Here is a 23,737-nt window from a genome sequence, read left to right on the forward strand (position 1 = left end):
GTGAGAAACCACACCAATGCAGCATCTGTTGGCGCTCCTTCTCTTTAAAGGATTACCTAATCAAACACATGGTGACACACACTGGCGTGAGGGCCTACCAGTGCAGTATCTGCAACAAGCGCTTCACCCAGAAGAGCTCCCTTAATGTGCACATGCGTCTCCACCGCGGGGAGAAGTCCTATGAGTGCTACATCTGCAAGAAGAAGTTCTCCCACAAGACCCTGCTGGAGAGGCATGTGGCTCTGCACAGTGCCACCAACGGCACGCCCGGAGCCACCGGCACTGGCGCGAGGGCTGTCCCTGCTGGCGTGGTGGCCTGCACGGAGGGGACCACGTACGTCTGCTCTGTCTGTCCAGCTAAGTTTGACCAAATCGAGCATTTCAACGACCACATGAGGATGCATGTGTCAGACGGATAAGTAGAATCTCTCTCTCTCTCTTTGTTACGAACAACAAAAATAGAAACAACAAAAAAAGCTATGGCACTAGAATTTAAGAAATTATTTTTGTTTCATTTTTACCTTTATTTTCCTCCTTTTTTTGGGTTCATTTTGTTTTGTTGTTTTTTGTACTACATGAAGAACTGTTTTTTGCCTGCTGGTACATTACATTTCCGGAGGCTGGGTGAATAATAATTTTCCCAACCTCCCTTGGATGGTGGCCTTAAGGCCAGGTAGTGCTTCATGAGCTCCACTGGTTGGATCTCTAGCTACTGGCCTCTAAATACAACCCTTCTTTACTACAAAAAGCAAACGACAAAAAAAAAAAACCACAAAAAAATTTTAAAAAAAACAGACAGAAAAATAATAAAAAAAAAAAATCTTTTTTCTCACTTGTGAAGAGCACTACAAAAAAAGAAACAAAACAAAATATATTACAAATCTACAAGGCCTACTGTCGTTATAAGTACACCGCTTGCAGTGTTTCAATGGACATGATTCACATTGCTGACCGCTTTTGGACTTCACAGTATCCAGTTAGAACTGTGGAATATTTTGCTTCTGGTTGAGCAGCAACCAGAGGAAACAAGGCCCTGCTGGTTTCCACCACGTGTCTGCTTTCTCACACACACACGCATCCACAAACACACAAAAGGGCTGAGGGGAATGCGAGGCAGTGTGGCTTGGATAGTGTGGAGTCCCTGGAGGGTGAGGAAAAAGAATCAGAGGTTCCTCACCTGGATTCTGCTCTATCCCACGCTGGCTGGTGCACCCTCCCCGCTGCTTTTCTCGTACCACCACCACCACCTTATAGCAGAAACCAAGAAGATTCAGACAACGAGCAACGGTGGCTTTTTTGTAATTTATTCAGTGTCTTCGCTGAGCACAGGGCCTCAGCACAATCAAGAGGGACTTTCACAGAAGGCAAAGAGAAACACAGAGGAAAATCAAAGATATCAGAGGTTGCAACCTATGGATCTAGGTACAAGAGAAGGGTTAGTTCCCACAATCTTTGCAAAAAAAAAAAAGTTGCATCAGGATTTATTCTTGTGGAAGAAAGAGGAATAGAGGGTGGGAGGGGAGGGGAATAATAATTTAAAAAAAAAGAGTTGTTGGGACTTTTTTAATTCAAAATTTTATAGAGGGGAAAAAGTGACGTTTACCAGATAGAATGCTGATTTTTTTAATATATTTACAACAGTATTTGTGTAAAAAAACAAAAAAAGTGAGATTGTTAAAAGTAATTTTTCTTTGTTTTCTTTTTTGTTTTGCATACACTGCCACTAATATCTTCTCTTTTATTATATATATGAATATATATAAAAATATATATTTTATTTTAAATTGAGACTGTTAAGGTTAGCTAACCTGCTTCCAGATAGAGGGGGGGAGGGGAGATGATCTTGATTTTTATTTTAAAAAAGAGGAAGGATGTTTTCTTAATTTTCTTTTCTAGTATTATTCTCTCTCTTTTCTAACGGAATCAAGAATTACCTGGGTCGATGAGGGGCTCTGTGAAGTCATCTGTGAGATTATCTACTAGTGTTTGTGCATCCTGCAGTATCATTTGAACTGCTACTTTGTTTTTTGAATTACATGGTTCTCTTTTTGGCTCTTACCAAGCTTCTGTTGTTTCTTTTTTGGTTCCATCTCAGAACTTATTTCTGCTGAAGGACAGTTCCTTTTGAGAAAGAGATTTTTCTAGCAATGTTCCCCTGGTTTTGGGGATGATACAAACTGTAGTCTTTCTTCTTTGAAAAAGTAATGAAAGTTTTGGAAGTGTGTAATAACTAGGATTTCCCTTCTTTTTGGTCACTGGACAAGAATTAATCTGCTGTATTGTTCTCTCATCCCTGCCTTGCTCGCTAGAGAGCTTCCATATTTGTGTGGGAACCTGATCCTGCCCCTGAGAATTTGTGCTGATGCCAAAACAACTTAAAACGTTACCATTGCAAATAATCTTCCCTTCATTTGCGAAAATGTCTGACTGAAGGGCCACATCCCGCATTCTCTGCATAGACAAAGCTATGCAAGGAATGTAGGATCAGTGTGAAAGATTGATTCCTGATCTACGTATATATGTTGGTGTTTTGTATTTTGTTTTATTGTGTTTGGACTGGTGTTCTCCCTAGTTGTCTTCTGTGTATCTGTGTAAGAATTTTTCCCCCAAAGCCAACTCCCAAAGTACATAGGTCCTTAGTTCAGTTGGATCAGTGTCTGACACTAGCTTTGTCTTGCTTGAAATCCATATGAGGACTTACACCAACTGCACTCTGGACTTCATATTTTAGGCAGAGAAGAAGCACCTAACAAAAATATGCAAAAAGAAAAAAAAGAAAACTTGCTAGTTTAGCTTTTACTTGTGTCTATATTAAATTAAGCTTTCTTAAGTTTACAAAACCTTTTGCTTGTGAACACTGAGCATTTCATATGAGACATTCTTTTATGCTGGACAACTTTCTGAGTATTGACTTGGTAGATCTCCATATACAATTTTGCGTGTTCTTTACACCTGCGGCTTCTCTATCAGATGTCTGTGATTCAACACAGGTAACTTCATCCATATGTTCTATGCCTGTTCCATTACAATTTATTTGGGGAAAAAAACCTGACAGGTGGTTCAGTCTCAGAATCTTTCTGTACCCTGCAAGGTATTGTTTAGCAGATCCTAAATGCTGAAGCCCAGATTCTTGGTTGCAATATGCAGCATAGAGAGACTTTGAGGTGGGTGCCAGAGCAAACGAGTCTCTTATATGGTAACATCTTTCTTTGTTACCAGCTTGTTTGGGTAGTTCAGGGGGCTGGAGAAGGAGCACAAGTTAGTTAACAAATATTGTTCTAATAACCACACTGGTAAAAGCAATGCTGGCATGTAAATCAAGACGTGAAAAGACAAAGCGCAAGACACAGAGAGGGAGAACTGGTATCTGCCATTTAGACACACTGAATCTATACAGTAAATAAAGGTTCTGGAGATGAGGGTGTGGAAGAAAATGAGGAAGGTGAACCTAGACTAAAGGATTGAAGGTTCTTCTCTGGGGAAAGGAGGTTTTTTTCTGAGATCTTTAGTATCAAAGAATATTCTCCCATATGAGGAATTAGTGAAGAATTTTACCCAGCTTACAAACATGTAGCTGTTCATTTGTCATCTGAGGTCTGGGGAAAAGCTGTTTAATTTGCCATTGTAAGCCTGGTGAACTGTAGTCAAGATGTAGCATATTCTGGAATATACTTCTGACACCAGAAGAGATATGCCAGTAAACAGGAAATAAGAATCAGGGTTTACATCCACCAAAATCCAAATACTATCCAAATTTTAATCCTTCAATTTTCATCCTTCCCTAAATCAAAGCATTATCTTTGAAATGCAAATTTTTATAAGGTCTAATAAATTTGAAGTGAATCAAAGATAAGTTGTGAATGAATGAATGAATGAATGAATGGTGGCAATTAAAAAAACCTAAACATAGTTCTTAAAGTAAAGCTAAGGCATACTAGATTGAATTCTAAAACACTTGACAAAGAAATTAGGCCAAGGTCTTCACAAATGACTGCCTGTAATATAAACTGACGTTGTTGGACTTCCAGAATTGATCTTGTAAAACATGGAGCAACTTGCAGCATCATTGCAAATGTAGCTGAAAGTGCTTGTCAGGTCACTATGAATTTAGAAGCTCAAACATATCTCCTTTATCTTTTAAAATGTTAGATTCTTTTTAGCAATGCTTCCTTCCATCTTTGAAATACTTATTTGCTACTTGGAAATAACTATAATATCTGAATGTTACCGGTGCATTCAAACTTCATGTATTGCTACAATATGCCTTTGCAGAAAGAACAGCAGTCACAGTGATCTGGAAACTGCTACTGACAGTGTTTGAGCAAATCTATCTCAGTATGCTTGAAAGGCTTCCTTCAAAACAGCTGATGAAATGATACAGATGAGAAAATGCAGACTGTAGCACACATTCTTTTGTTGAAGCATGCAATATCCTGCATTCCTTGAGCTTGATTCTCACTTTCCCTAAAGCTCTCTTTATATTGCTTTGGTAATGGAAATGGGTATTAAATAGAACATGAATTCAAGCTTACAAGTCAGGGCCTCTCTGCAAGGCAAAAGCGCAATAAAGGAAGCCTTAGAGTGAATGAGAAGTAAGTGCCTTCTCTTACTGCTGCTGAGGCTGGTGAAGTGAATTGGAAATGTAGGACTGGCCAGAGCAGATCTCCCCTGTGGTCCATCTTGCCCAGTACTGTGTTTGTGCTATGTGGCTGGTGAAGTGAATTGGAAATGTAGGACTGGCCAGAGCAGACCTCCCCTGTGGTCCATCTTGCCCAGTAGTGTGTTTGTGCTATGTGGCCAGTTAGAGATGATTTGAATGAAAATGAAAGATCTGTGTTGGATTATTACAAAGCAATAAGCCTAAGGAATAAGATTTATTATGTAATCCTCATTAGCTATTTCTACATATAAAATACATATAAATAAAAAATAAAATATGTATTTGCCTCTAACCTAAAGACATAATAATTTATGGGTTTACCTTTTTATCCCATATAAAAATCATGTATTGTGGCAGATAATTCTCCTTGTCCTTCAAAGATCTAGTTTATTAATTCTTAGGTGACCTCCATGCTGTCCTGTGGAAGTGAATTCCTCAGGTTAATTACCACATTGTTGAAATGATTCCTTTTCAAGTTTATTTTGTTGTTGTTTGTGGAAACACCCTTATTCTTGTATTGTAAGAAATGACAAATCAGAGAACCAGAATTTTACTTCCCTTGCCCATTTCTCTGAGGTCTGCCTCTCTCTGGGAAGCTGAATCCACAAGGAATGCAGGACCACAAGCTCAGTGTCTGCTGATTAGCAAGGAGAGGACAGCTGCTGAGTGTCCATTTGTGTGTGGGGGGCATGTGCATTAGCAAGGTTCTCCTACAGTGATCTCTTGTAGAGGACTGGCAGGCACAACTCGTAAATGATGGGAATGTAGCAGCACAGTAACCAGTCTGTAAATTGTAGTATAACATTTCAGTCTGGTTCCTCCTCTCAGAAAACCCATATTAATAGTGTCTCTTAAGGGAAATAGGTGTAGATGTTTTGCAGGAGCTGCTCTGGGGACACTTTCTCAACATCCATCGGTCTTCTGCTAGGCCCACTTTTGGCCCATGCTGAACCTTCAAAAACAGCTCAAGTTCACAGTAAGGTAATAGGGGAGAAAAGATTTTAATTGGTTTTCTAAGTGAATGAGATTTCCCTTTGCTCTAAGATCGAAGAGGCCAAGTGGAACCCGTTTTTCTTCTTTCATTTTTCCTGCAAAGGAGAGTAGAGTAATCACCCACGTACCATCAGCACCCCCACTTCTTATCAACCCCACTGACTGAATTCAGTCAACCTTGAGCTACTTGGTTAACACTGGATCACTCACATGGTGAAGGAACAAGTCTCTTACCATTAGTATTATCCCAACATCTCCTGTCTCCCTTAGTAATGAAAACAAATCCCATAGGGAGAAGGTACAAAACATACTCTTTGCAGGGGTGTTGAGTCCAGTCCAAAATCAGAACCACTCAAACCATTTCAAACATAATCAGACCTTCAGTATGCCTAGATCTTTGACCCTCCTGACAGTCCTATGGTAAGGAAATCCTCCCGCTCTCACTGCTGAAAATGACTTGCCACTCAAAAGGAAAAAATAGCATCAACCTGGAAGAGAGAAGGGTCCAGGCAGACCGTCCAGAACCTGACAAGAAGGCTGGAGAGGGACTTTTCACAAGGACATGTAGTGATAGGACTGAGGGGAATGGCCTTAAGCTGATGGAGTATAGGTTTAGATTAGATATTAGGAAAAAATTCTTTACTATAAGGGTGGTGAGACACTGGAACAGGTTGCCCAGAGAAGGTGTGGACTGTAGGTGTTGAAGACCAGGCTGGATGGGGCTCTGAGTGACGTGGTCTAGTGGAAGGTCCCCTGCGCATGGCAGGGGGGTTAGAACTAGATGAACTTTAAAAACCCTTACAACCCAAACCATTCTATAATTCTGTGATAATATCAAATTAGCATCTGGTGGTTGTTCTGCCAAGAATCAACTAGGCCTTGGTAATCAACCCTTTCAATTCAGCATCCAGCTCCTCTGAGCCATTAGAATAAACATGATAGAAATGAGTCAGCAGGTAACCTAACTGAAGCAGTATCTGATCAGCCTCAAGCAAAATAGCTGCCTTTCATGTTCCCTAATTTGTTTTTATGCTGGCTGTGAAAATTCGTGAAGGAGGTATAATGTGATAAGAACTTGGCCTTGAGAGGTTTTGAGCCTCCTCTGCTCCCGGGAGGTTTGTCTTCATCTGGCCCCTACGCAATCACAGTTCTGTTGAAGAAAGGCTTATGAGGGAAACTACAGATTAAGTCTGGAGTCTTGAGTTTGTAAATGCAATAAACACCTTTCCCAGCCCTTGACAGTCCTGCTGACAGAAACCAAATGCAGGTAGAAAGGCCTTGTGGAGGGGCAGGTGCTGAAAGTGCCAAGTGTCTGCAGCATGGCCAGCAAGACAGGCAAGTGCATGGAGGTGGCCTAGTGCTGAATACACGTCCACCAGGAGCTGGTTCTGGCCACACCAAGTCAGTGTTCTTGCTGCTGCTTACCTTATTTGTCATGCAAGAAGTAATAAGCTCTCAGCTAGTTTCCTTTAAAGCTACTCAGTGATCCAGTTCATTTCAGCTGGAGCAAAGGAGCCAGCTAAGCTGGGAAATACGGAGAGAGTTTTAGGTATGTGCATATTCTTCAAACTGACAAAAAAAAATGTTGGTTATGCCTTCTCTAGCATGAAACAGAGGAACTTGGTCCACAGGGGAGACAACCTTTTTGAAAAATAAGAATACTTAACTCTCTATTGTCATAAGGCAGCACAAGGGGGAATCTTTGCTTTGTTTTTCTAAGAAAATATTTAAATGAGAAACAAGATGTGTTAGGTATTAGTGTATATCCGGCTAATTATTCCCAGTGCTGATAACTAATCAATTAGATTAGTGCCTCTAAGAATAGAGAAAATGTTATGCATTCATTGTTGTTATTTCTGCTCCCCCTCTGTTATAGATCAGGAGTAACTAAGGTGGAAAGAGCAGAGTGATACAAATGTGAAATTTTGGTGAACAAAAAGATTATTTCCCTATGTAGGTCTGCCAGTATCTGGATAAATATCCTCTCTGAGTTAATGTTTACAATTACTAGGATACTGTTAGATAATTTTGATTTTAAAATTATGTTTCTAGTGAAAAAAATGCAAAGTTAAAATAGATATTTTTACATTATGTATTTAGCAATGTTGCTGATCTTTTTGCATTTTAGCCTCTGCAGTAGTGTTTGACTCACGGGCATTAAGGAGAGAGTCCAAGTATAGGAGAAGCAGAGTTGGCTGATGTACTGTGAATAAGATTAAAAAGTAAATTGAACCCATAATGTGCTTTAATTCACTATTCTTTCTGCAATTGGTAACTCAACTAAAGTGTTTCTAGGTTTATTTTTCAATAAAAGGAGTCAAATATATTCTACTCATCATTCTAGCAAAGTCCTCTCAGGAGAAAAATAAGTCATGGTTTTTAAATGCCAATTTCCCCAAGAATTGTTCATTAATACCTTTTGAAATAAAAGAGGCCAACTCAAGATAAGCAGAACTCTGCTGCTATAACACAATTCTTCATGTTACACATGATCCTAGTTTCCACCAGCAGACCTACGTGAACTTCACTAACTTTCCCGTAGTCAGTAAACTGAGATTTTTGTGCACAGCCACATGTGCCCAAAGAAACTCTTCATGTTTCCCCTAGGAAAGGGAGTGTAGCACTGAGGTAAGCAAACCAATCACAGAACCACAGAATTGTTACTGTTAGAACAGACCGCTTAAGATCATCGAGTCCAATTGTTAACGCAGCTCTGCCCAGCCCACCACTCAACCATGTTCCCAAGTGTCACGTCCACGTGTGCTTTGAACACTTCCAGGAGCAGTGATTCCACCACTCTCCTGGGCAGCTTGTTCCAATGCCTGACCTCCCTTTTAGTGAAGAAATTTTTCCTGATATCTAATCTAACCCTCCCCTGGTACAACTTCTGGCCATTTCCTCTCATCCTGTCAGTTGTAACCTGGGAGAAGAGACTGATCCCCACCTGGCTACAATCTCCTTTCAGGTAATTTTAGAGAGCAATGAGGTTCCCTTTCAACCTCCTTTTCTCCAGATCCCTCTGTGAAGCCTTCTAAACACTTTGATAACTGTATTTTAATGCCCCAATTTACACATTTGTCCTCAACTAATTTTCAAAAACAGAGAACATTAAGATACTTCCTTGGGAAGCAAATACACTGCAGCCTTGAATACACTACAGCCTCATAGACAATTGCTGCCTTAAAACTGAAATGCATCTGAGCAGTATGGAGTGTACTTATGTTTGGTATCTGTAGCAAAGTTTCATCTAAAACGTTCCCTTCTTACAAAATATGTTGTGTTTTCCTCCTTGAAAGGGAAGGGAAGAAGTGAAGGAACAGTAGTGAGGCATAGCAGTCTCTTCATATTGGATGGTGCTTTTCCACTGTTTCTTACCTTCAGTTTCAGCTCCAAGTTTGTTCCTCTTCCAAAGTGATCTACTTTTGATTGGGTTGGTTGGCATCAGGTCCCCATAAAACACGGGAGGGCAAATGCTCTTCCTAAACTAAATGAATTATATGAGGGTAAGGCAGTGTGATTTGACTCCAGCCTCTCCAGTGCCAGTGAAATTCATGAGAGAGAAATCCAGTGAAAAGCTACTTTAAAGTGACAAATCCTCTTCTGAATTTCTGTCAGTGCAACCTCTATTGGCACTCCTGGGATTGCATGCATGTCACTGCAGATAAATATAGCCCCTTTGAATAGTTTAGCTGTGATTCCTTCTAAGAGAAGCATATTCTAAAAATATCCTTTTGCTGCAACAATACCATTACACAAACAAAAGAGCTGCCAATATCCCATCGCGTGTGACAACTTCTATCCAGTTCAGCCCACAGAGGTATTCTTGTTTTCACTCCATGCAAACTTTATTAGCACTTGAGCCCTCTTTGAGCTGTGACATTTCCTTCACAGCCATGCAGCCACACCTCAAGCATCCCTCATAAATGCTCTCTGTCACATTGGGCTTAGGTATTACAGTAGCCCATATGCTTTCATGAGTTCCCAACTGGAGCCTTTCCTGCTGGAAAAAATCTGGTACCAGTGTGTAGCAAAGCATTGCTTGCTTTAGGTATTTTCCAGACAGGACTGCAGACTTCTACAGTGTTCACGCTTCCTACTGTTGACTTGTTGGTGATTTTTTGCTAAGTTCACGGTGGTACTTGAGGAATGTGCAGAGCTCAGTTAGATAGTTATTGCTGTGCTCAACTGTCTGGTTCTGCAGTGTCCTGTTCCTACAAAACAGGCAGATAACTTTCTGAGATCTGTATGTTAAATAGGCATCTTTTCTATTTCACTTTGCTTCTTCTCTTTTTGCCACCTGGATATTGTCATATTCTTCATTAAACCTTATAAAGCTCCTTAGAAGTTCAACCCTCATGTTGAATATATACTTGATTAGAGGATCACCGCATTCAAGAAGCAGGATTGCATTCACCCAACTGCCCAACTTTCTTTTAATTGTTCTCATTAAGTCCTTTACTTTCATTTGTCACATAGGCTGTTGGTACCTATGGGATCTTTGAGTAAAATCAAATTATAAGGCCTGTGTGTATGTGTGTGTGCATTGCAGCTGTATGTCTGAGTGTGCATGTGGATGTGTGCATGTGCAGGGAGAGAGTCAGTTATCCCTTCCTGGCTTTACAGACAGGCTGCTAGTTGAGTGTGTGGACATGCATGATTTAGATGCAGGGAAGGGTTTAGATGAAACAAGGATTGCAACATTAACTGTGGAGCATTGGTACATAACTCTAATGAAAAGTAAGTACACTACTCATACACTATATTTGCACACATATATTCATAATGAGCCAAATGCTCTTAGTTGGATGTTTGCCCAAATTCAATGTTTGCCCTCACTGAAAATGTGGCACCCAAATTTGGTCCAGTGTATTTTTGTGAGTACCCATTCTGAAGGGAGGGCTGAAGTGTGCCTCTTAGAGCCTTATGTGGTCTTTCAGCCACAAAATAAGTAAAATAGTCCATTGCAGCAGGCTTCACTAGCAGACATAGGCATCCATGGGGGATGACAGCTCTGGAACAATACTTTTGAGTTCAGTCAAAACTTTTGAGTTGAGTTCAATTTCAACATGTTTACCTAACAAAGGAATAAAATCCAAGCAAAATAACCTGCCTGTTTGCTCCCTTAAAAAGAACAGTCAAAAATTATCAAGTCTTTAAATAGTTAGCAGTATAATATATATCGATAGGCTCTAAAATATTCCAGGTCTGGAGTCTCTAGTTTCCAAAGCATCATGTCAAACAGCTCTTTCCCCACCTCATGTACTCTGAAACATGTTGATTATGAATATCTTTACGAGTAATCTGAGTAATCCGTTCCAAATGTGCAGTCACTAATAAATAACAAGTAACTTTCTCTCCCTTGGTCTTTGCCAAAATCTTTTCAGGACCATGGTTAGTGTGTCTAGAAGACCAGTAGATATTCAGGAGGAGAAGAAATTGGTCAGTAACATTACTCAGTACGTAATCCATAAGAGCTGCAGGATTTCTAGAACTCATTTTAGGCTCAGAACTCAATAGCCTACAGCTGCCTATTTTGGTATCATGTTGGGCCTGAAAGCAGCATTTTATTCTTTTAACTCTTTTGCCTGACTAGGGGATTTTCCTTGTTCCAGAAAGGGTAAATAAAGATTTAGGGGGATATCTTTTTTCTTTCATTTTCAGTCATAAAATGTGAGTAAATAGTCTTCTTCTTCTTCTTAGATTGGTGGCATATCCCTTCCCCTTTTGAATAAGAAAATAATGCAACAGTTTTGGCTGGTTGATTTTGGGGTGAGGTTTTTATTTTGGTTTGGGATTTTCCTTTGGTTAAATGTACATTGTCTCTCTATTGTCAAAATGTCTGTGACTGTAACAGTATGTATTTCTTTTACTGGAGAAAATAGACTTTTTGGTTTTTGTTAACAGTACCTAGTGACTTCGTGGAAAATGACAAGTTGCTATTTAGGTCTGCTTAGTTAAGTACAGTACACTACAATACAGTATTTCTGAAAGCTAGAACATACAGTACACAATATATATAGCAATTCTATATCAATATATATACATAGTATAATCATTTAACTTTTGCATCTGCCTACGATCATAGAAAAATAATTTTTCACATGTATCATTCACAACCCAATCAACTGCTGCAGCTATTTGAAGCATTTACCAATAATTATTACAGCTCTATTGTGCTTTTTCATATTATTGGCTTCTTTATGGTCTTTACAAGCATTTTTCAGGCTTTTTTTAAATCTCTATGTAGTAAGATGTAGAAAAGTAATTTTTTAAAGAAAAGGTAAAACAGTATTAGGCTCTACAAAAAATTAGAGATTGTTCCCTGCTACCCTTTCATATCAGAAGAACAATTAATCAAGACAAATACGGTTACCTATTAGCTCTCTTCTAAGATTTCCTATTATTTCATTTGTAAAAGTGTGTCAGACTTTCCTCTTCCATTCCTTGCCTTGGAGAAAGATGCCGAAAGTGGTCTTTCACTCCTTCCAAGTCCTGTTTCTTTAACGTTTTAAGATTTCCTAAAATTATCCTCTGCACTAGGGTGGGGTAGAAGAAACATTGTTCTCTGTATAGTTATGCAGAATGTGGCCAGGAATTCAATAATAAATACCTCCATCCACCACTATTAATATATTCCAATTGGATCCTTACTTATCCACTTGATCACTCCCTTTTCAAATGAAAACAACTTCTGAAAGTTTTAGTTTCAGTTAATAAGTTTTTCCAGGTGAATTCTCCCTTTACCACCTTCATAGCACATTCCTGTTGGTTCTGAATTTTGGGTCAATCCCACTGGACTTTAATTGTCACCACAGAATTGCTGAAAAAATGTCACTAGGGATATGTGAACATCTAGATCCAAATAGCCCAGGAACAGCTGGTTGACACCCAAGCCTCATGACTTTGCATGTCATTTCTGTATTCTCACCTTGCAAGTGATGGCCCAGGCAGAAAGTCTTGATTCAAAATTAGTAAGAGTGCAAACTTATGAGAGCATGGAAATTTATGTTTGCTTTCCTAATTCAGGTACATCTAATTCATCTGACCTTCATTCCTTTGGTCAATAACATATCACTCCTAAATGAAAATGTGCAAAATGAAGTGGATGGGTGTTGTGAAGGAGGTATTCATTTTGTCTCGTTTCTCCTAACTGTGAAGACTGGAAGAAATGAAAGATGGCCACATCAGTTACAAACTGTGTTTTCACTGAGAATGAGCAAATCTGTGTCACTGCAAATCAATAAAGTTATTTTGGAATGAGAAGAAAGGGTTACCTATGCCACAGCTTGGGATACTAAAATGAGAACTTCAAGAATGGGAATCAAGTGCTGGCATTCCTTACAGTCTCCTGTCATCTGCCATTTGCACGTACGTGGAGCCCACTACCACATTCTTTTTCTTTCTACTTGCAGTTTAAAAGTTATGGTCTTCCAGCAGTGATTTCTAAGTCTGGCTTTTCTTTAGTCTGTGTATACCCATTTGTAAGGGAAGGAGGAGACTATCCTCTCAATATTAATTACGCAGGTTCTATTCATGAAGGATGGGCTTTGTTCCATGAAGCCAAACAGGTGCCATTTCCCAAATTAATTCCAGTTAGCTGCTGCAACAGAGTGCTGATTCAGTGGTCCACATTTTCTGACCATGCTCTTTGCCTTTTCCTTTGTCTGAATGCTGAATCATACATATTTTTGTAGAGAGTGTTCTCACTTGACTGAGAATACCAGATCATTTAAATGGCCGCATACCCATTCCACACTTGCCCTGCTAATCCTTTTTAAGGTTCAGTAATTCATTTAGCATAAATACTAGTTTAATGTGTTTCTTGATTTAATTTCTTTGTTGCCTTTTATTTTTCCTAATGCTTTTTTAAACACCTCAATTCATTTTGCATGTTATACAGTTTACAGTTTATATTTTTAGGCTAAGAAGTGGTTTTACAAACAGGATGGTACCAAACAGGTAGATTATCCACACTAGAGATTGTACTTTTAGAATGCAGTGTGTACAGATACAATTGCCTAAGGGAAAGTGAAACTAACAAAATAATCAGCTGGTGAACACTATTTTAACATATCTTCTACATAAAAGACAGTCAGTCATTTGTGATTCCAGAAATCTTGCTTTTTTTGAACACGTATCCTTTCTTTTTCATTCTCTGAAGAAATACTGATCTTGAGAATTGTGTTGTTCTAAGAAACTCATTTCATATGTGCATATTTTCTGCTTTTCTAAGGAGAGAGAAAACAGGAGGTGATATCAACTTTACAGTTCTATAGATTCTTGCATTGGTGACTTTCCTTGAATGATATAAACATCAAGGGAACACTATGCAAATATTAGCTTTATTCTAGTATATGGTTTTCATTATTAGTTTCATTTTCCATCTCCTCGTTGACCAAGTAGACTTCCAGGGCTAATGCAAGCAATGGTCTCACGTGTCTGTGGTCGGCAGCATTTATATTCAGCTCCTTTTTGCACTTCTTTTCTGTTTCGTACAGCTTTTGAGGAACACAACAGTTTAAGTAGGTAACACTGTCGCCACGAGAGGGAGAACCTTGTACTAAGAGAATGTTGCTCTGTGCTACTGTGCCGGGACAGAAAGGGATTTTAAAGCTCTTTGCTGCAAGGTTAAGTAAGAGGAGAGTCCCCCACTTTGGGGGCGTTTGCACCAAAGACAGGGGGCCTCCCAGGAGAGGGAGATGCTTGAACTCCATACAAGGGACTTGCTCTTCACCTGTGCCACTTAGAAGAAAAGAATGAATCTCCAGTATCTGCTGCTGCTCTTTTTTTTTTTTTTTAATGTATGAATAACTTGTAAAAATTTTATACTTCCTATTTATTGGTGAAAGAAATGTCACCACATTTATTGGTGTCAGAACTACTTTTTCACAAGTATCTTCAACAAGCTTCATTGTCTTTCAGGATGTCCTGTTTCCTTTGTCCTAATGCCAGGATGTAGCTTGGACTGCTGCAAAACTCATAGAGGTCCTTTAAATCTGGACTTTATTCCCAGTTTTGTATGTTCTGAACAATCAGTTCCCTAGATCCTTACTCTAAAGTTCAGGTTCAAAGAAATTCTTACAATGAATTGAAGTGGAAAATTGGTGATTTCCCATTCACTCCACCCGTAATGAGCTTTTGTTTGTCAAACATAATATAAAAAGGCTGCTCAGTTCAGGCAGGACGAACTGCATGACTTTTCTTGTCAGCATCAGTGAGGTCTCTGCTTAACCCTGAAAACTGATTGGACCAATACTCTGTGGGCCAAATTCTGCAGGCAGGACTCACGTTCCCTTTGTTGACTTGAGTCCATTTTCTCTGACAGAGAAAGCATATGTAGTCCTACAGAAAGCCATAGTCCTAAAAAATCGTTTCATATACATAATTTAAGATGTCACAGGACTGTTCCCCAAAATTTAGCGTGTTTCTGCCCAAAGTTTCTACTCCTCATAAAACTGACTCAAGATTTGATTTCACTCCACCAGGCAGGTTTTGCCTGTGTTAAGGGCTGTGAGATTACTTATTCTCTCCTTCTTGCTGGAAGACTTAATTCAAAAAAGTCCTACAGAGCATGACAGTTGCTTCCCTTTGAACAAGGCTTGGAACTTGCTTTGTTCAGGGAGTCCTAAATAGCCTTGAGTCTTTCTTTGGGTTTGACTGGTGATAGCATGTTTTTCTTAAGTAATTAAATAGTGAGCCACAACAGCTAGTGTAGATATATGATTCACAGCAATCCCTTTTCCCTAATTTACACCCTTGATGTGTCACTTTTCTATGGCCAGAACAATGTAAAAGCATTTGGGTATTGGATATTTGGAGTTGATTCCACATTTCTGACTGCTTTACCCAGAATTGCTCTTGCCATACCTTTTCTGTTATGGTGGTCACATATTCATGTGGGTAAAATAAAGTTGTTTCTTTATCATATCTGATTACATAACTGCAAATTCAGACTATACATCAAATTTTTGGTAGACTTTTTAAAAAGTGCTACTGCACTGGATATGCAGGAGAATGGATAGTGTGAACAGCATTTCAGCAGAAACATAGGACCCCCTTGAAGTACAGCAGCTGAATAGCAAAAAAATTCATTGCTGCTGATTGTAGTGGCTAAATTGAAGTTTGTAGACTTTACAGAACAGCTGGTAAGTGTTACTCATTTTGTGTCTCATGTATGCTCGGGCATGGGATGTGCACCACTGGAGCTCTGCATCCAGAGGGAGTGGATTTAGGTGCTGTCCCTTTGCCATGCCTAGTGATTCCATTGTGCACTCTTTATTTTTCACTATAGGCTCATTGGTAGAGATAAACAGCAAAGATCCTTGCAGCCTGGCATTTTTCTGGTTTAGAGGTAGATATTCAGGATCCCTGCACCCCTATTTAGATTCTTTCTCTTAGGTTCTTTCCTTATTTCTGTGCATATGGATGAAACAGTGCACCTGCCTGGAGGGAAGGGCGCAGTGTCTTTGCAAGAGAAATTAAAAAGAGAAACTTGCTTCTTGGTTGTAATTTGGTTTATCTGATGGTATTTGCTTTTGTTTACATTCTGGGCTGGGCTGCCATCTTCAACAAGGGACTGGGAGTGACAGAAGAGGCAGAAGGCAAGAGGAAGCATGTGCCTGAGCCCAAATGAAGCAGCATGCAGTATTCCTCTATATACTGAGCAATTACAGTGAGATTAGTATAGCAGCAGCAGCATTGCCCTAATGTGTTCCACTTTCCATACATTTCCCTTTCTTGCTCCTCCTTCCCTGACACGGCCTCTTACACTGCTTTGGTGGTTCCCCACACTCCTTTCCAGTAATTACAAGGGTTTGATGGAAGCTCTTGTGGCTGTCTAAACTGAAGTTATAACCTCCAAACCGGTGAATACCCCAAAGTCTTTGTTGTGTTTTCCCAGGTGATATCTTAACGAGTGGCAAGCCCTGGCAGATGTTTTATTTTGTTAAAAGAGATAGATAGGCTAGGGCAGGTATGATCTGATTGGAATTCAGTAACCTGCTTGCCTTTGTAATTAGTGAGCTTTATTTTGTTTTCCTTCAAAATTTTCATTTTGAGGTACCTAAGAGCTTATATGCCTGTCGCTAAAATTCCTGCTTTCCCCACCATAGCCCTAGATGGGCTGTGAAAAAAATACTTTATATATATCCTCAAGTATTTGCAGGATGGAGGAGGGAGTTGTTCATGCACGTGTGCCTATGTGAGCAGGATAAAACTGAAGTTAGTGTTGATCTGTCCAATTGTTTTAGGGTGGCCACAGAGAGCTGCCACTTTGAAAAGTTGATTGCACTACAGAACCTTAGCTTGGGCACTGTTAAAATAGCAACTGTATATTTGGAACAGGGAAGCTTTTTATTTTTTTTTATCCACGCTTACACATGCCCTTTGCAAGGTGTGCCCTTGCAAAGTTTGCATCAGACGACTTCATGTAAAACCACTACTGACCTTTTTTGCTGTATCCATTTAGTTCTCTCTTCTTTCTGCAGCCCCCAAACAATGGCATGTCTCCTTTCCAATTTCTATCATTTGACTTTGTTTTTGATAAATGTCCTATCTGTTAATGAGATCTCCACATCGACTGGGAGGAGAGAAAATGAGGCACGTGAAAGTGTGTCTGGGAGACTGCAAATCCCCCTTTGTTAAGGGGCATTCATATACTTTTACTGAGAGCTGACTTCTTGGGGCTGGGTGGGGTGGGGAGGGAGTTTGTGCTTATTTGGTCTGGATAAGGCTTTTTATTTTTTGCACTAAGTATGACTGCACTGCACTGCATTGCACTACTGAAATATATTTACATGTGGTGGGATTGGAAGGGGCCAATTAAGCAGGAAGGGAGAAGAAAAAGGGATAGGCACAGAAAACAGGATGTACCATAAACCTGACCAGGTTGAATGACAAGTGGGGTTACCTTTATTTTAAGAAACTAGTCAGACACTGAGACAGCTGTATTGGATACCTTCTGTTAAAATAAATAAACAAAGCACTATAATAGAAACTGAAGAGGCATCACAAGTTTCTGGGTGCTACAGATCTTTTCTCCCCTTTTTGTAGAGAGTGTTCTTTGGGGCTGTGAGAAAGTTAGGAGAACTGCTCATTGTGTAAACCAGCGGAAGGCTTCACCATAAAGACACCAATTCCTAGTTCCGATGTCAAAACTTGCATTGTTAGAATCTCTTCCAGAGGTTTGACTATGATTAGCATCCCTTCAGTAAAAGCAAGATCTCTCAGCTCAAGAAGTGAAGTCACAAAGCAGACTTACCAAAGGGGAAGGTCACTGAAATAAAGCACGTCTTTCTGAGGCTGTTATGGGAACAGTGCAATAAACAGTCATCCTGAACACTCAAGTACAGGTGTTCCAGTCAAGCCTTTGGGGTAGAGGAAGCAGGAGGGACATTTGGGCAAGAAAGGGTCATGCAGAATTCAGTACATACAGAAATATTCCTGCTTAGGCAAAGATGCTGTCTAGCATTTTAAGTTCTTCTCTCTGATTTCTCTCCTTAAACAGATATTCTAGCATTGTGAAGGCTTTCAGCTGGAACCAAATGGAATGCTAAGCTGAAAAATATTTTTACAGTCAAGATGCATGTTGGTTTATGCCTTGGTCATTAATTTTGTAACAAGCATACTATAAGAAGAACTAAAACAGTAGCAGTGTGCAGCAAGATCCATCTCTGCTATAGCTCTTTGTGATCTATAAACTCTCAAAAGTTTAAGTTGAATCTCTTCAGTAAGACTGTAATGGCAACTTTAGCCAGATGGTAAAACAGGATCCTGAAAAATGTTCTGTAGAGAAACTGGGAGAAGAATGTAAAACATGAGTGCATCTGCTTTGGTCCTGTAGTGGAGGGATCGCCTGTCTCATGTACCACAGGGGTTTCATGGACAAAAAAGGGGATACTCATCCAATTGCTAAGAAAAGGCTAGAGTAATTGGGGGACTAGAAATCTATTTATGCCCTGAATTTCAGCTTAGATTTGAAACTAAGATATTTTGGCTTCATTAGTACCAAGATGTGGGTAGTATGGACCTTTCCCAGAGAGCACAATGCAAAGCAGATTGCTGCTGATCAGTCTCTTGGGCTGCCTCATTTGACAAAAGTGTCAAGAACTAGAGAAGGAGTGGTATACAAGAGGCAGGTGTTGGGTGGGAAGGAACAAGTCTGTCTGGAACCAGGAGAGACTTTGGAGTTAAGGATGTGTTTTTCTGGTGAGCTTTGAGATTTCCACTCTGATTTCAGCCATCCTGGCTTGAAAGGACTGGAAGAGAAGAACTGGAGATATGCCCTGATGTACTGTTAGATTAACTACTGAATGACTCTTCCCTTGAAAGTAAGTGGGACAATGGAACATGCAGTCTGTTTCTTTGCCATCTGCAGGAGCCCTCTAAGATGAAAACCACTGGAAGGTCAACTTCCAGTAATGAGTCAGTGCATGCCCAACAAAAGCACAGTTCATTTGAGAGCCAGCATAATACAGAGGCAGGAGAGCACCTTTATTTTGTAAAGTGGCATTTGCTTCCATAAGAGTAGTGACAGCTACAGAGTTGTGATGTGGGAGGAAATGAAGTCTGTCTGCTGAAGTTAATTCGTATAATGAGCCTATACTCCTGTTTTTTGCTTTGGTGAGTTTTTCTGTTTCCTTGTTTAAAGCAGCTGCATATATTGCTACTGTCAGAGTGGATTTGCGTTGTCAAAGAGGAGTAGTGGACTGCTCCAGAAAAAAAAGTGAAGCTGAGGGTTTACTGAGCCTGCTGTGTCCAGAGTGCCTTTCCTGCTGTGGTAAAATAAAGAACTTCTGTAGGTTGAGCTGTTCCGGCTGACTGATTGCTGCATATTCCTCCCTTGTGGTGTGACCTGATGGCAACCATATTTGGACAAGGAGAGGAACACTGCATGTTTGCAATGCTGTGATAAGATGCCATTTGCACTAGTTTTTTAAAAGTACTGCAACCTGAAGAAGTGGGCTTTGAGCCATGCTCCAAATCTGGGTTTGAATTCAGCCTGTTTAAACCTGATTCCAGCTGACTCAGTTTCAACAGAACTGTCTAGTTCATGTAAACAGGAACCAAACCATTTTTTAAAAGCCAAATTCCAGCTTATGTTCCCACCCGGTTACAGTGCTCAACCACACCAGTTCCTGGGCATAAGTGTGATTGTATAGTTCCAATGGCTTTTAAATAAGTTGTTCCTTTTACATGGTCAGTTTGAAACTAGTTTAACTGGAACTACAATTAAATATAGCACAAACTCTTATCTTTTTTTCAGCATGGTACTATAGCCCCATGTAGACAGTGCTTGACTGAGAAACCAAGGATAACTTGAGGTTTATTTTAAGAAGCCAAAACATATGTTGCTGACTAGACATGCCACATAACTTAATGCCCTATTTTTTCTCCAGATGGAGAAACACTAACTTCCATAATTCTCCTCCATTTGTCATCCTGCTTCATTGTTGCACCTTTTCTCTTGAATGAAAATCCCTTTGGCCAGTGGGCTAGATCCAAAACAGAACTTCCCCATACTGATTGATCATCTTGTTTCTGTACGTTCCTTTCCTCAACATTGACAAGCACTACTGAGGATCAGCTTGAGTTTTTGCTGGGACTATGGCATAGTTATGGTTCAAGAAAATGCTAGCGATATTTTCAACATTGTAGTAATTTCAGAGCTTACCCTTGAGGAAAATGTTACGTTTCAGAAGTTCCACAGAAAAAAGAAAATGCCAGGAATCACGATGGAGCTTCAGTCACAGTGCTGTAGCCAAGTTTGTAGGGAATGCATTTCTCGTAGCTGGTGACGCTGACATTTACAAAGGCAACTCAAAACCAGCAGAGAACGTATGCTTTCTCATCCCTGCTGAACTAATAGAATTTATACTAACAGAACAATCCCAGGGTAACCTGTCAGTGTTCATCACTTTTCCCCTGATGGAGGAGGCTAAGCATCTGTCACATCACCTTAGACAGGCTGAGTTCGCTTCAAAACCGCTCCCCAATGACCTGCCAGCCAGATGCCTTCTCTCACTGATCCTAGTATACCACTGGCTGAGGATTTGTTACATAGCCAAGGTGACCAAGAGATACACTTGGCCTCAGCTAGAAGCCTTTTACTTTTTCTTTTCCGTTTGGTTTTCCATCAAACCAGGTGTGCATTTAGTGGTGAAGTAGATGTCAAGTTAGCTGTTACTCCAGATGACAGGAATGGCAAAGCCACATGGCAACTGAGCTACTGCTGTCCTCAAGGACATTGGTAAAGTTGAAAGACCAGGCTCTGGTTGGTGGTGTAGTTGTAAACCTACAGCTTCTGCTGCTTGCCCCTCCAAACTTGTTTTGGTCAACTATGCTGTTGCCCTCGAATATGCTTTGTGTGTGAAAAACTGAATGCGGCTGTTCTGTTGTCTGTCTTCTTTCTTCTGCATCATGGATGTGGCACCAACTTACTCTCACAACAAGCTTGAGTTTTTGTTTTGCTGTTGTTATTAACATGTAATTCTACTGTAGACCAAAAAATATGAAAAGGAAAAAAAATCAGTTTCAAGACATAAAAGACCAGTGAGTGAAAGGTGAAAAATTGAGGAAGTGAAGGTGTGAGAGAAGCAGTGGTTAACTGTGTTAAGTTAGAAATCTCAGAATAGCCTTACGTATTTCTTAACCAATGCTTACCAATCATCCAGTAGTGGGGTTAGATAGCTTTCTTGGCTCATTCTTATCACCTGTATCCTAATATATATATATATTTTTTATTTTTGTTTCTTTGGTATTGCTGTTGCACATCATGTTGTCTTTTATAATGCCTGATTTTTATTGTATTGTACTTTATTGGTCTGTTTTGGTTTTGTTTCCTTTTGAAGGATGGGAAAAATAATGTTTCCTTTTTGTTTTGAATTTTTGAGAAAAAAATGCACTGGAAGTAAACACAAACACATTTTGCCATTTGAAAAAAGGAAAACACACAGCCATGCAGTGGAAAAGACTAAGAAAAAGCTCCCCTCTTCCTTCTTGTTATGGAAGCATCCTTTAAAAGATATGCTAGAAAAAAAACAATCTCAAACAGAAGAAGAGAGAAGCCTCTTTGATCCTAGATCTGCAGTCTGGAGTATTCTAGCACAGTGTTCTGCAGGGTTGGGCTCCTACATGGCCAACAGGCATAAAATCCAGAACCACATGGGGCAAATTCATCCCTGGTGCAAGCAGATGTAATTGCAATGAAGTCAAAGGAGGTACACAGGGGATGGATTTAGCCACATGCGTGGAAGATACAGCTGCCTTCCCCATAGCACCCAAGTCCCCACTGCTAGAGTTTATTGCTGTCAAAACAGTTGGTCTTTTGGCTGTGTTAATCACATCATATCCCTTGAACATTGTTCAAGGTAGGCAAAACATTTTCCCACTGAATAAATCAGTTCTGGATGCACCTTGGTGTGACACTTTTTGCCTACCAGCTTTCAGCTGTTACCCACTCCCAGCCGTGAACTGGTGTGATCTATCTCTGGCTTCCCTTTGCCAGAAAAATGGACTTGACTATTAAGCATAGTAAAACTTTTGCTTATTTAACTACTATGATCCAGAAATGGCCCTTGCACTTTTAAGGCATATGGAAACATCCTCTCTGTCTTTCAAAATGGAAAGAGCTCTTTGCAAGTGGAACACCACATGCGCGCACACACACACATCCGCGTGCGGTCCCTGGGCTCCTGACCCCAAATTCTTCCCGGATCTTTCCGTGCCGGGCAGTGTCCTGTCTCCATAGTGCCTGGAGTACAGCGGGGCAGAGACTCGTGTTGAGATGAATGCAGAAAGCATACATTTTAAAAGACAGATGATTTTCCTGTTATGCCAGCATCTTTGAATCCCCTTATCAGCTGATGGGTTTCCCTAACCTGACGACTTTCAATCAGTTGTTGAAACATTGGCTTTCTCTGTTTTGTTTTCTAAGGAGGGAATGTGGGGTGGGGAGAATAATGAAGTGTTGTTTGTAACTTCACAGTCCTGATAGTTGGTTTTTATCTTCCATATTTTATGCAAAAACAGACATTATAAGTCAATAAATAATTGTGCCCTAGGTTGAAAGTTAAGTGTTCAGGAAAGGAAAAAAATGGTTGGCATTTTTCTACATTTTTGTGAAGACTCTTTTGGAAAGGAAGGGTACATATTTTTGTTGTGTAGTATTTTCTATTTTTGAATGCATTTTCTTGGTACAAGACTGTTTTGTGGAATTTTTTTTCTTTTTGGTGAACACATTATTTAAAAAAAAAAAAAAAAGAAAAGAAAGAAAAAACTAATTGAAAAGTTTGCCCTTAAGGATATGCTGCAGTTTTGAGGTTTAACATTAAAAAAAAACATCCAAGGCGCGTGTTAAAAGTTGGGGAATTGTATTGTTGGGAGTTATTTTGTAATTGTTACAAGAAGTTTGTAGCCACTGCTGTTTATTTTGTTTCAGATGAGTAAGTAAAGGGATTGTTCTTCTGTTATTCTTTTTTAAAAAAAAAAGTTATTTATGAAATGTCACAAACACTGGACTGTGAGTTTGTAGGGAAGCATTTTACCACCCTGTGTCTTCATAGAGCTGTTGGTGATCCTACTTCTCATTACTCTGCCTTATGATTTCCTGAGCAAATTTGGAGGGGATGGCAGAAGGGGGAGAGAGAAACTGAATGCATTTTTGAGTCAGAGACTTGGGGGAAAATTAGGAAATTCCAGTGTTTTGGAATTCTAAAGCTGGACCATCAACTCTACTCCTTCTCCCATCTACCACAGGAATGAGAAAGGCTTGCAATCACTGGAGGAGACAGAAAACTTATGGTACCTGGACATGGCAGTGTGCAAGGGGAAAGTGACTGAGAGACGCGATGCTCATAATGACCTCTGTAAATGTCATCCGTTTCTCAGTCAACAGCTCCCTTGGTTTGCCCTCATCCTGCCAGTGGCTTTTGTGAACAACTCACCAACCCCATTGAAACCATGAGGTTGGTTTGCATTTTCCATTGCTGATCAAGCCTTTCTGGGCACCCCAGCAGTGGGAGTGACCAGCAGGGAGCACAGCTCAGTTTGATCACTGGTCTGGATTGGAGGAGGAGTAGAGGTTGA

The 23,737-nt window shown here is 40.0% G+C and overlaps 1 protein-coding gene across 7 annotated transcripts in view; it reads left to right on the forward strand.

Annotated features, from left to right (window-relative positions):
- The window catches only part of ZBTB20 (zinc finger and BTB domain containing 20), a 503,536-nt gene that overhangs the window by 475,469 nt on the left and 4,330 nt on the right, over positions 1-23,737 (forward strand). For all 7 annotated transcript variants that reach the window (XM_042031786.1, XM_042031783.1, XM_042031788.1 and 4 more), the window contains one exon: positions 1-23,737. This exon is cut by the window's right edge and continues 4,330 nt beyond it. In XM_042031786.1, coding sequence (XP_041887720.1) covers positions 1-419 — 419 coding nt within the window. In that variant the 3' untranslated portion in view covers positions 420-23,737.

This window comes from Corvus kubaryi, unplaced genomic scaffold (assembly GCF_017639235.1).
Source record: "Corvus kubaryi isolate FWS band 111438036 unplaced genomic scaffold, C.kubaryi_AGA036_p1.0 37341, whole genome shotgun sequence".
NCBI lineage: Eukaryota > Metazoa > Chordata > Aves > Passeriformes > Corvidae > Corvus > Corvus kubaryi.